General features: G+C 39.8%; 1 protein-coding gene across 1 annotated transcript in view; it reads left to right on the top strand.

Annotated features, from left to right (window-relative positions):
• The first annotated feature begins 1,306 nt into the window (after positions 1-1,306).
• Positions 1,307-13,420, top strand: part of p2rx1 (purinergic receptor P2X, ligand-gated ion channel, 1) — a 73,533-nt gene continuing 61,419 nt past the window's right edge. Inside the window, exon 1 of the mRNA XM_062048500.1 lies at positions 1,307-1,523. Within this exon, the coding sequence (XP_061904484.1) occupies positions 1,387-1,523 (137 nt within the window). The 5' untranslated portion in view covers positions 1,307-1,386. The remainder of the gene's footprint in view (positions 1,524-13,420) is intronic.

Here is a 13,420-nt window from a genome sequence, read left to right as displayed (position 1 = left end):
CTGCAAAAGCCATTTGTGATTGTAGGGCAGGGTGGCTCAGATGGTAGAGCGGTCATCCAGAAACTGAAGGGTTCATGGTACAACATTCTGCCATCCTAGTCACTGCTGTTGTGTCCTCGGGCGAGACCCTCCACCCACCTTGTCCCCAATGCCACCCACACTGGTGTGTGACAAGACTCCCTTTAAAATAGATTATTCCTGGAAACCCATGAATAAATGGATTTAAAAATTATTCAAGTTGATAGGACAAGTAACATCAATATAACTGTTTAACTTGAAACTGTAAGTCGTAGAAAGCAATTTTTCCTACATACTAAATTTGATAAGTTTTCTATTATTGATGTAAGTTGTTTTCTTTATCTTAACTTACTATAATTAATCTATAGACAAAGCCATTAAAAGTTGAATCCATTTAATAACTAGTGAAAGAATGTTGAGATAATGATAATATTGTATTTGACTCAACATTCTTTTTTTACTTCTTCGTCAAAACAAAGACATCACTAAAGTTGAGTTGAATTGCAAATTTAAGGCAGCTTGTGAATTGACATTTTCAAGTTGAACAACTTATTAATATATATATTATCCAGTGCATTTTTACCCTAAAAACTCTCTCATGGAGTCAGTCAAAGGTCCAGTTCTATGTACTTGAAATTACATCCGTATATTTAAAATATTCATTAACTAATTTTGTTCAAACTCATTTGCTGGGGGGAAATATGTATTTAGATTTTGTATAATTGTATTATTGTATTTGTATCTAGAATTATGTATTTTATTTATTTATTATCCACTCTGTGTTTCTATTTCCCTTGCTGTAAAAATTAAGATTGACAATACAAGAAGTAGAGAGCACAGTGTGCCCCTAAAGAAAAGGCATAATCTCTGCAAATAGTCACATGAGGATATGCAAACATGCAATATGTACTTGTCTTGGGTTTGCCTGGCACCAATTTCCACCGTGCATGCAGGAAGAGGATGTCAGTGGCTTAATTATAAGGTTTGATTACTTAAAGAGTAGGTGTGGCAACTGTTGTGTAATTTAAACACACCAGCAAAGTCAAATTCAGGAGAAATATAATGTTTGCCCTTAGCTACAATAAAGATGCAGCCATAAGAGAGAGAGAGAGAGAGAGAGAGAGAGAGAGAGAGAGAGAGAGAGAGAGAGAGAGAGAGAGAGAGAGAGAGAGAGAGAGAGAGAGAGAGAGAGAGAGAGAGAGAGAGAGAGAGAAAGAGAGAGAGAGAGAGATTAAAGACTTGTCATAAAGCACATCTGATATTCCTTATGACAGGAGAGTGTCACTGTTGAGGAAGTGAAAAAAGAGGACAAGTTAGGGTGCTTTTAAGGGGTGAAGACCCTTTTTTCTTTTGGTCAGTTGCCCTAAAATGAAGAGCCAAATCATCAACGCTCTCTCTGACTTCTTATTCGAGTATGAGACCCCCCGCCAGGTGCTGGTCAGGAACAAGAAAGTGGGGGTGGTGTGCCGCCTCATCCAGCTGGGTGTCTTGGCTTACATCATCGGGTAAGACTTTTATCCATCCATCCATCCATTTTCTACCGCTTGTCCTTTTCAGGGTCGCGGAAGGTGATAATGACTGCTTGCACACTGTAGACATGTGTAATGTGTAAAGGTGTCTATTGTGTAAATGTGTGTAATGTGTAAAAGTGTGTAGTATATAAATATGTGTAATGTGTAAATATGTTTAATTTGTAAATATGTGTAATGTGTAAATGGCACCAAGACTATCAAGACTATCCAATCCCAATCCATTTTCTACCGCTTGGCCCATTTGGGGTTGGGGTGCTGGAGCCTATCTCAGCTGCATAGTGATAACTTCTGTCCATAGGATTCCTTCAACAAGCTTCCCTTTAGACTCATTCTCTGACATCCTGTGAGCACAGTCAACGTTTTATTGGCCAACATCTATCCATCCATCCATATTCTGCCGCTTATCCCTTTTGGGGTCGTGGGGGGTGCTGGAGCTTATCACAGCTACTATCGGGCGGTAGGCGGAGTACACCCTGGACAAGTCACCACCTCATCGCAGGACCAACACAGATAGACAGACAACATTCACACTCACATTCACACACTAGGGCCATTTTAGTGTTGCCAATCAACCTATCCCCAGGTGCATGTCTTTGGAGGTGGGAGGAAGCCGGAGTACCCGGAGGGAACCCACGCAGTCACGGGGCGAAAGATCCCGAGCCCAGGATCGAACCTAGGACCTTTATATTTTGAGACACTAACCCCTGTGCCTTCGTGCTGCCCACTGCAAGACTAGTTCTGGCCAATTCAAGTCTAAAACTAGATCTGGCCAATTTAAGTCTAAGACTAGATATTACCAATTTAGGTCTATGAACATGAACTGACTAAGCCTACTCGGATGAGAGGCAAAACGTCTTCTAAGACAAACCAAACAGTCACGTTACGATCGATTGATTGAATGCCCTGAGAATATAATGACCTGGATGAATGAGAACATGTATTAACGTGTAAATGTGTGTAAAGTGTAAATGTGTCAAATTAGTAAATGTGTCAAATGTGAAAATGTGTGTAACATGTAAAAGTGTCTAATGTATTTCTATTGTACAAATGTGTCTAGTGTGTAAATGTGTCTGTCTAAACGTGTCTAATGTGTAAATGTTTCATGTGTCAATGTGTATAATGTATTAATGTATCTAATGTATCTAATGTAATAATTTATCTAATGTGTAAAAAGTGTCTAATGTGTAAACTTGCCTATCGTGTAAATGTGTCCGCCATTCATACAAGCGTATGTTGATGGATGGCAAGTCTGGTGGGATGTTGTTAAATATGGAAGCCATGTACAATGAGAAACAGGTTGGTGCCAGTGCGCATCATTGCTTGAGCCTTCCATTGATTGAAAATGGGTCTGTGAGGGTATTTTGAGCTTTTCTGAGTCCTCTCTGGCATTCTGCTGATGCCTGCTGGTATTTCCATTTGTTTTCCGCAGTGGTGTGGTTTTCAAGGGCAAGGTGTGTCCACATTTGGCTTTAAAGTGATGGTAGATGTTTTTTTTCATTCTCAACCAATTAATTTTCTGTTCTTTTGTGCAAAGCCAATCGTCTCCTTGGCGGCAGCGGTCATAGCATCGTGAAGGTTGGTCCAGTGATCCTCAATGGATGCTGGCTCAGGGCGGTCCATCGGGTTTCTTTCAATAAATTCCCTGATGTCTTGGGATGACTGTGTGGTCTGTACCTTACTGAAACCCGTTTTGGCGGTTGCTGACTCTTGATGTCAAGGCGACACATGAGAAGCCGGTGATCCGTCCAGCAGTCATCCGCCCCAGGCATGGAGCGAATTATGCGTAGTCTCGTCTGTCCCTTGATCTATCAGTACATAGTTGAGGGTGTGCCAGTCTTTAGACTTTGTGTGTTTCCAGGCCATCTTCTGTCTAGTAGGGAGAGAGAACAGAGAATTGGTGACCATGAGTTTGTGCTCAGCGCAGAGCAGTGACGTGCAGTGAGGTTAATAGCTGGTGAGGCACTGACGTAATCTGAATCAGATTTCCAAATAAATGCGCTCAGCGCAGATTATTTGCCATTTGATTGGCAGCAGTTTACGGGTTATGTTTCATTTCTGCATTCTTTACACATACAAACTGTTGCCCACATAATGCACATTTCATTAAAAACAAAACAAAAAAATTGTATCTCTGTTTTACCTTTACTTATATGAATTCCATGCTTCGGTCCTTCTAGATAAAAATTTCCGTCACTTTCTGGTAAAAGTCCTCCTTATCTTCCTTCAGTTTAAAAGTCTGTCTGTTTCAATAGAGATCACCGCCAGTGAAGAGAGCCTTCCTTGATCAGTCCTGTTCCGGCTGTATGTTTTGAGTCTTTTCAGTGCTGAGAATAACCGCTCCACTGACGCTGTAGTAGCTGGCACAGTGAGCATTAGCTGGAGCAACTTTGTTGCCTCAGGGACAGTTGAAATAACGTCATTCTTGCCCAAAAAGTTGAGGGGCTGTCCAGGAGATTTACATTCATCCTTCACCTTTTTTGAGCTATACAGTCCAATGAGATTGGTCTTTAGCCTGACAAAGTCAAAGAACTTGGCATACTTTGACAGGCTCTGCAGTTTCGTGTCATCAACATGTTGTGACATTTCACAAAATTTTACGCAATCCACCAAACCGAGGAAAGCAAGTTCATCGAAATGGTCAAACTTCATTTGATCGCTGATGTCGTCAATAATGTTACAGAACACGCGGTCTGTCAAACCAAGTGCACCGCATTTCTGCTCAAATCGGTCGTAGAAACTGTCAAACTCTAGTGTAATGCGCTCGACATATGAGACTGTGTCGCAGATGCGTGCAAGACAGTATTCAATGTCCATCACCTTGTTTTGCAGCACTCTATAAAGTGCGTCGGTTTCGTTAAAAATGCCCTCATACGCAGTAATTAGAAAGCATGTTGATGCTTTTGACAGCCACCGATCGTATCCTGCTGCCATCATCAGCGTGTCATTATCCCAGCTATCAGGATTTTCCATAATGATATGAAACACGGCATGGAGATCAGTTTGGTACATGCTTATTGCCTGCAGAAGCCTAGAATTATAATTCCATTTTGTAGGCCCTTTTCTGGGTAAACGACGCTTGACAACACCATCCAACAAGTGAGTGCGCTTTGTAACCTGACTCTCGCCAGACCCTTGTTGTTCCTGAGCTCAACTCAAGGGTCTGGGCTCAAAGGCATTGCAAACTCCTTCTAGATAGCAAAAAATAATGAACTAATCAGGATCGCCGGGCGGGATTTCATAGATGTGATGTAGCGCCGAAGGGACTGTTTGATTCAAACAACAATGGCGGCACGGAGCGAGGAGTCATATGCTGACATTGATTCTGCTATTGCAACTGTTTTGCGACATCGATCGAATATCCATCCATCCATCCATTTTCTACCGCTTATTCCCTTTAAGGTCGCGGGGGGCGCTGGAGCCTATCTCAGCTACATCGATCGAATATTCATTATTTTAAAGATGAACAGAGAACGGTTTTGAAGGCATTTATTGGTGGCAAGGATGTTTTGGCTCTTCTTCCAACCGGGTTTGGATTTCCCAGCGTCGCTCTCATCAGCGTCACGGGCTGATTTCGATGTGAGTGGTTGAAGTAGCACGTCATTCAAGATAACGGACAAGTGGTTTATCCAATCACATACAATGATTTTTTTACAAGGCCCCACCTTCTGAAATACATCTCCAAATGAGAACTTCCAGATCAATGTGTGGAGCTCAGCGAACGACAAGGATCTGGCGAGAGTCAGATTATGCGCTTTGTGGACTTGCTGAAAAACGTCCCTCGTCCCTCAGCTGTTTTAAAAAATATGCGACACTTGGGCATGCACTTTGACGAGTGTAATAGCACTAGGTTCAGTTTGTGTGTGTAACAGTGAGTAAACATGGCCTCAGGCACCTTTTCTTTAATTTTAGCCTGCACCCTACTAAAATGAGATTTTCATATTCAAACGGGGATAGCAGATCCATTCTGTGTGTCATACTTGATCATTTTGCGATATTGCCATATTTTTGCTGAAAGGATTTAGTAGAGAACATCGACGATAAAGTTCGCAACTTTTGGTTGCTGATAAAAAAAGCCTTGCCTGTACCGGAAGTAGCGTGACGTCACAGGTTGAAGAGCTCCTCACATCTGCACATTGTTTACACCAGCAGCGAGAGCGATTCGGACCGAGAAAGCAACGATTACCCCATTAATTTGAGCGAGGATGAAAGATTTGTGGATGAGGAAAGTGACAGTGAAGGATTAGAGTGCAGTGCAGGACGCCAGGGTGTATCTTTTTTCGCGCTGACCGTAACTTAGGTACAAGGGCTCATTAGATTCCACACTTTCTCCTTTTCTATTGTGGATCACGGATTTGTATTTTAAACCACCTCGGATACTATATCCTCTAGAAAATGATGATATTACGGATCTTCGATGCCTCAGGCTGTACTGCATCAAAAAGGGACATCAGTGTGTAAAGGATATCAACACATGGGCTCAGGGACACTTCAGAAAACCACCGTCAGTAACTACAGTTGGTCACTACATCTGTAAGTGCAAGTTAAAACTCTACTATGCAAAGTGAAAGCAATTTATCAACAATACCCAGAAACACAGCCGGCTTTCCTGGGCCCGGCTCATCTAAAATGGACTGATGCAAAGTGGAAATGTGTTCTGTGGTCTGACGAGTCCACATTTCAAATTGTTTTTGGAAACTGTGGACGTCGTGTCCTCCGGAACAAAGAGTAAAAGAACCATCCGGATTGTTATAGGTGCAACGTTCAAAAGCCAGCATCTGTGATGGTATGGGGGTGTATTAGTGCCCAAGGCATGGGTAACTTACACATCCGTGAAGGCACCATTAACGCTGAAAGGTACATACAGGTTTTGGAGCAATATATGTTGCCATCCAAGCAACGTTATCATGGACGCCCCTGCTTATTTCAGCAAGACAATGCCAAGCCACGTGTTACAATAGCGTGGCTTCATAGTAAAAGAGTGCGGGTACTAGACTGGCCTGCCTGTAGTCCAGACGTGTCTCCCATTGAAAATGTGTGACGCAATATGAAGCCTAAAATACCACAACGGAGACTGTTGAACAATTTAAGCTGTACATCAGGCAAGAATGGGAAAGCATTCCACCCGAAAAGCTTAAAAAATTTACTGAGTGTTGGTAAAATGAAAAGCCGTGTAACACAGTGGTAAAAACGCCCCTGTGCAAACTTTTTTGCAATGTGTTTCTGTCATTAAATTCTAAGTTAATGATTATTTGCCAAAAAAATTAAGTTTCTCGGTTCGAACATTAAATAACTTGTTTTTGCAGTCTATTCAATTGAATGTAAATTGAAAAGGATTTGCAAATCATTGTATTCTGTTTTTATTTACGAATTACACAAAGTGCCAACTTCACTGGTTTTGGGTTTTGTATATGCCACGTTATCAACGTTTTGTTCTCCTTCTCTGCTATCCTGGTATGGCTACGGCGCAAAGTGAGGGGAGCAGTGGGCAGCAGCGTTGGCCGTGCCCGAGAATCATTTTTGGTGATTTAACCCCCAATTTCAACCTTTGATGCTGAGTGCCAAGCAGGGAGGCAATGGGTCCCATTTTTATAGTCCTTGGTATGACTCGGTTTGAACTCACGACCTACCGATTTCAAGGTCGGACAATCTACTGCTCCCCTCACCTCCCAGGGGGTGATCAAGGGTGATGGGTCAAATGCAGAGAATAATTTCGCCACACCTAGTGTGTGTGTGACAATCATTGGTACTTTAACTAATTAATTGACTGACTATTCAGAAAATTCCATTATCATGTATTTCAATTTATCATCTGTCCATGAATTGATTAACGTGGACCCCGACTTAAACAAGTTGAAAAACTTATTCGGGTGTTACCATTTAGTGGTCAATTGTACGGAATATGTACTGTACTGTGCAATCTACTAATAAAAGTCTCCATCAATCAATGTCTTTTAGTGTTCAAAACTCATGTTTCATTGCAATGGTGCCATGTTATATTTCCTTAGATAACAAAGTAGCAGAGTCAGAGAACAAATCAACACTGCCAAGGGCTGGATTGCAAAACCCCTCTCCCAGCATTTCATGCGGTGTCACTTTCATTTTTTTTCAATTGGGTATTCTGAATCAGTGGCCCTATTTTCTGTGAGAGACCTTGGACAACATAGTTTCTATTATCACTCGGGCACTCAAATGTATAAGGTAGTGATTCTCAAAAAAGGTATCTGGCCATGGTTTGCTGTTAGAAAATGGTGGATTGCACCCTTTTGGTTGCAAGTGAGGTCTTGCCCCAGGTGTAGGAGTTCATGTATCTTTTGGTACCTTGTTCACAAGTGAAGGAAGGCTGGAGTGTCAGGTCGACACAATGATCCCAGTATAGTCTGCAGTGTTGCGATCGCTGTATCTGACTGTGATGATAAAAAGAAAGATTCAGCTCTTGATTTACCGGTCGATCAACATAGCTACCCTCAATTATGGCCACAAGCTTTGGGTGGTGACCAAATGACAAATTGTGAATACAATCGGCCAAAATGAGTTTCCCTAATAGACATGAGGAACTCACAGTAGAAACTTTGATCCTTCTCATCAAGAGAAGCCAGTTGAAGTGGCAGGCATCATCCTTCCTAGTGAGGTGTTCCATGTGGTAGACCGAGGACTTGCTAGTGAGATTATGTCTTGCACTTGGTCTGGGAACACTTCAGTTTCCCCCATTCGGAACTGCCATAGTAACTCATGATATTTAACCAAAAATGTCCATCTCTTCACAATTATTGATGCTATGATCCCTCATGATAGATTGGGACTCATTTAGTTTTTCTTGTGTTTTGGTTCTATTTCCTTTCCAGCATTCTTAGTTTTCATTGTTTGACTTCCTGTTTCTTTGTTGATTGAAAACTTCACCTCTGTTTAGAGCGATTGTTTCCTATGATCGCCAATCAGGAGAGTTCATTATCCAGCGCTGGGTAATTGTCACCTCCTTTTATTGTCTAGTTACCTGTTTTTGCCAATTACAATATATATATATATTTTTTCCATTTTATTTTTATTGACATCCAGCATCAGACATTCCTATCCATTACATCATATTCACATACATCTTATATCTGTTGTCTGCCCTAAATGTCCAAATGTTTTTTGTTTATATCCCAACCATACCACCCATATTATTGTCCATTCTTCCTCAGATATAGTTATCCCTCCTTCCTCCTCCCATTTTATTTTAATAATGAAGTTGAATATGATTTCATATTCAACAGACCCTTATACAAGCATGAAACACTTCTATCAATAGTTTCTGAATTGTAGGCTTTTGTAAACAATTCAATCAAACATATACTCGTCTTTGTGACACTTTTCACCTTCATATTAACAACATGTTGCAACTGCAAATATCGATAGAAGTCTTGGTTTTCTAATACATATGTCCTTTTAATAGTTTCAAAACTATGCATTTTTTCATCTTTCATTACACTACATAAAGCTGTTATACCCTTAGATATCCAGTCCTTAAATATTGAGTCTAATTTATTAGGTGTAAACTCTGTATCATAGGCACACCATTTAAGAACTGCAATATCACTCTCGAGTTTGTATTCCTTTATAATCATTTTCCACACTTTAAGGGTCCATTTCACCCATGGGTTATCAGTGTTATTTATGTGGGTCTGTAAATTGCTATCCGCCAGGATTGCTTGTATGGGGATGGAGGGCATTTCTTCTTCAATAATTTTCCATTGAGCAATGTATGACGGGTTGCACCAGCATATCACTGCTCTCATCTGGGCTGCAAAATAATAATCTCGGAGGCAAGGTAAACCCCATCCTCCCTTTTGTTTGACCAATTGTAAAGTTTTGAGACAAACTCTTGGCCTTTTACTTTGCCATATATACCTTGATAGCATTTTGTCCCATTCATTGAATTGGTTTTGGTTAATCTCTATTGGCAGGGTTTGAAATAGGTACAGCAATCTTGGCAGTACATTCATTTTGATGGAATCAATTCTAGAACTAAGGCTAAAAAAAGGAATTAAGTTCCATCTTGCTATGTCATCTTTTATTTTTTTATGTATGGGTAGATAATTGTATTCTGATAATTTTGTTAGATCTTTTGGCAAATTAATGCCCAGGTATTTAAAAGACTCTGTTTGCCATATCAAAGGGTAACTACTTCTGATTTCCCCTGGTGGGTTATAATTATATGAGAGTAGATGGGTTTTACCTATATTGATTTTATATCCTGATAGTTGACCAATTAAACGTAATAAAATATTATCAAAGGTGAGGACAGAACAAGCCCACATAGTATATTTGCAGGAGACCCATTTAACTGACAAGGAGCATGTAAAACTAAAGAGAATGGGCTTCACTCATTTGTTTTTTTCGTCATATAAATTAGGATATAGGAGAGGAGTTGCAATTCTCATCTCAAAAAAGCTAAATTTTGAAAAAGTACTGGAATTTGGTGATAAGGAGGGTAGATTTATTTTAGTAAAGGGAAAGATAGATGAGAACCCAATCACCTTACTGAATGTCTATGCACCCCCTGGGAGTGATATTAATTTCTTCCAAAAAATCACCAATATTATGGTAACGGAAACCGAAGGTTTTTGGATTTGTGGTGGGGATTTAAATATATATCTACAGCCAAAATTGGACTCATGTAGTACAAAAATACATAACGTTAAACCCCTTTATAAGAAAGTAAACACACTTTTTGAGGAAGTAGGCTTAATTGACATATGGCGAGACTTTTTTCCAGACAGAAGGGATTATACTTATTTCTCCGTGCCACACTGTCTTTATACAAGAATAGATTATTTTCTAACATTTGGAAAGGATAAAGATAAAATATGTACCTGTGAAATTGGGACGATAGATTTAAGTGACTATGCACATATATACCTATCTATTGATTTTAATCTGAGGGCAAAAAAGAATACATGGAAACTAAACTCAAGTCTGCTGAATGACCTATCATTTAAAACACAAATTAAATCTGAAATTAATCTCTTCTTGGAGTTCAATGACACAGGAGAGGTTTCGCCTCCCATGTTATGGGATACCCTGAAGGCTGTTTTAAGAGGGAAAATTATAGCAATATCTTCATTTAAGAAAAAAAATGAGAATACAAAATCAAATGATTTAATAAAAAAACTAAAAGAATTAGAAAGAAAACACAAACTAGATTTGGCACAGGATACATTAAGGGAAATAAGAAATACTAGGAATGAAATTAACAGTTTGGCCACACAAGAAATAAAAAAAAATCTAATGTTCTTGAAACAGAGACACTATGAAAGTGGCTCTAAGTCTATGAAAATATTGGCCTGGAAACTAAAAAAAAAGATAGCCGAAAACACAATTCATAAAATCAGGGATCCAAGAACAAAAGAGATAAAAACTAAACCAAACGGAATTCAGGAAGCCTTCGAACATTTTTATAAAACTTTATGCTCTGAGGTCTCTAGTAGGAGCATAACCCAAATTGACAGCTTCCCGAACTCCCTGGATTTACCTATTTTAGATGAAAAACAAAACCAAACAATATCTGCAGAAATAACTGAAAATGAATTAAAAGTTGCAATTAATAGGCTTAAACTAAGTAAATCGTCAGGATCAGACGGTTACACGGCAGAGTGGTATAAGGAATTTAAAAAAGAATTAATACCTGTTTTACTCCCCACATTGAATTGGGTCTTAAAAAAGGCACAAACGCCACTTAGTTGGAGAGAGGCAATTATCTCAGCTATACCAAAAGAAGGCAAGGATATAATTGAATGTGGATCTTACAGGCCAATATCGGTTCTCAATGTAGATTATAAATTATTTACTTCCATTATGGCCAAACGATTAGAAAATGTCTTACCTATATTGATACATAATGATCAAACAGGTTTTATACATCAACGACAAACACAAGACAATTTAAGAAAGACACTACATATTATGGATCATATACAAAGAAAAAACATTGAAGCAATTGTTATAAGTGTGGATGCTGAAAAGGCCTTTGATTCGGTTAATTGGAATTTTCTTTACAGAGTTCTACATAAATTCGTCTTTCAGGATACAATCATTAAAACTATACAGGCACTATATAACAATCCTACTGTTAGGATTAAAGGCCTACTGAAATGAATTTTTTTTTATTTAAACGGGGATAGCAGATCTATTCTATGTGTCATACTTGATCATTTTGCGATATTGCCATATTTTTGCTGAAAGGATTTAGTATAGAACAACGACGATAAAGATTGCAACTTTTAGTATCTGATAAAAAAAAGGCTTGCCCCTACCGGAAGTAGCGTGACGTAGTCAGTTGAACATATACGCAAAGTTCCCTATTGTTTACAATGATGGCCGCATGAAGTGAGAGAGATTCGGACTGAGAAAGCGACAATTTCCCCATTAATTTGAGCGAGGATGAAAGATTTGTGGATGAGTAAAGTGCAAGTGAAGGACTAGTGGGGAGTTGAAGCTATTCAGATAGGGAAGATGCTGTGAGAGCCGGGGGTGACCTGATATTCAGCTGGGAATGACTACAACAGTAAATAAACACAAGACATATATATACTCTATTAGCCACAACACAACCAGGCTTATATTTAACATGCCACAAATTAATCCTGCATAATAACACCTGCGTGTTTGTTATGCTAGCTCCTAGCTCCTCTGCTAGCTCCTAGCTCCATAGAACACGCCAATACAATTCAAACACCTGATCAACACACACAATCACTCAGCCCAAAAGACCGTTCACCTAACCCAAGGTTCATAAAGCTTATATATTTTTAAAAAGTTACGTACGTGACGCGCACGTACGGTACGGTACGTGTTATGCTAGCTCCTAGCTCCTATGCTAGCTCCTAGCTCCATAGAACACGCCAATACAATTCAAACACCTGATCAACACACACAATCACTCAGCCCAAAAGACCGTTCACCTAACCCAAGGTTCATAAAGCTTATATATTTTTAAAAAGTTACGTACGTGACGCGCACGTACGGTACGGTACGTGTTATGCTAGCTCCTAGCTCCTATGCTAGCTCCTAGCTCCATAGAACACGCCAATACAATTCAAACACCTGATCAACACACACAATCACTCAGCCCAAAAGACCGTTCACCTAACCCAAGGTTCATAAAGCTTATATATTTTAAAAAAGTTACGTACATACGCAAAAAAAAGTTGCGCACATACGGTCAAGCGATCAAATGTTTAGAAGCCAAAGCTGCATACTCACAGTAGCACGTCTGCGTCTTTGTCATCCAAATCAAAGTAATCCTGGTAAGAGTCTGTGTTGTCCCAGTTCTCTACAGGCGTCTGTGTATCCAAGTCAAAAGTCCTCCTGGTTAGAGTCTCTGTTATCCGAGTTCTTCCATCTTGACTGCATCTTTCGGGAATGTAAACAAAGAAGCGCCGGCTGTGTACTGTTGTGGCTGACTACGTTCGAAAAATACGTCCATTTCGCACCGACAACTTTCTTCTTTGCTTGCCCAGCTTCCTTCTCCATAATGCAATGAACATGATTGAAACAGATTCACGAACACAGATGTCCAGAATACTGTGGAATTATGAAATGAAAACAGAGCTTTTTCGTATTGGCTTCAATGTGGAAGGCATACCCGTGTTCCCCGGTCTACGTCACGCGCATACGTCATCCTCAGAGGCGTTTCGAACCGGAAGTTTAGCGGCAAATTTAAAATGTCACTTTATAAGTTAACCCGGCCGTATTGGCATGTGTTATAATGTTAAGATTTCATCATTGATATATAAACTATCAGACTGCGTGGTCGGTAGTAGTGGGTTTCAGTAGGCCTTTAAAGTCAATGGATATTTATCAAACAGTTTTACCCTAGAAAGGGGCTCTAG

Source organism: Entelurus aequoreus, linkage group LG05, assembly GCF_033978785.1.
Source record: "Entelurus aequoreus isolate RoL-2023_Sb linkage group LG05, RoL_Eaeq_v1.1, whole genome shotgun sequence".
NCBI classification, from domain to species: Eukaryota; Metazoa; Chordata; class Actinopteri; order Syngnathiformes; family Syngnathidae; genus Entelurus; species Entelurus aequoreus.
This window is presented reverse-complemented; position numbering and strand designations above follow the sequence as displayed.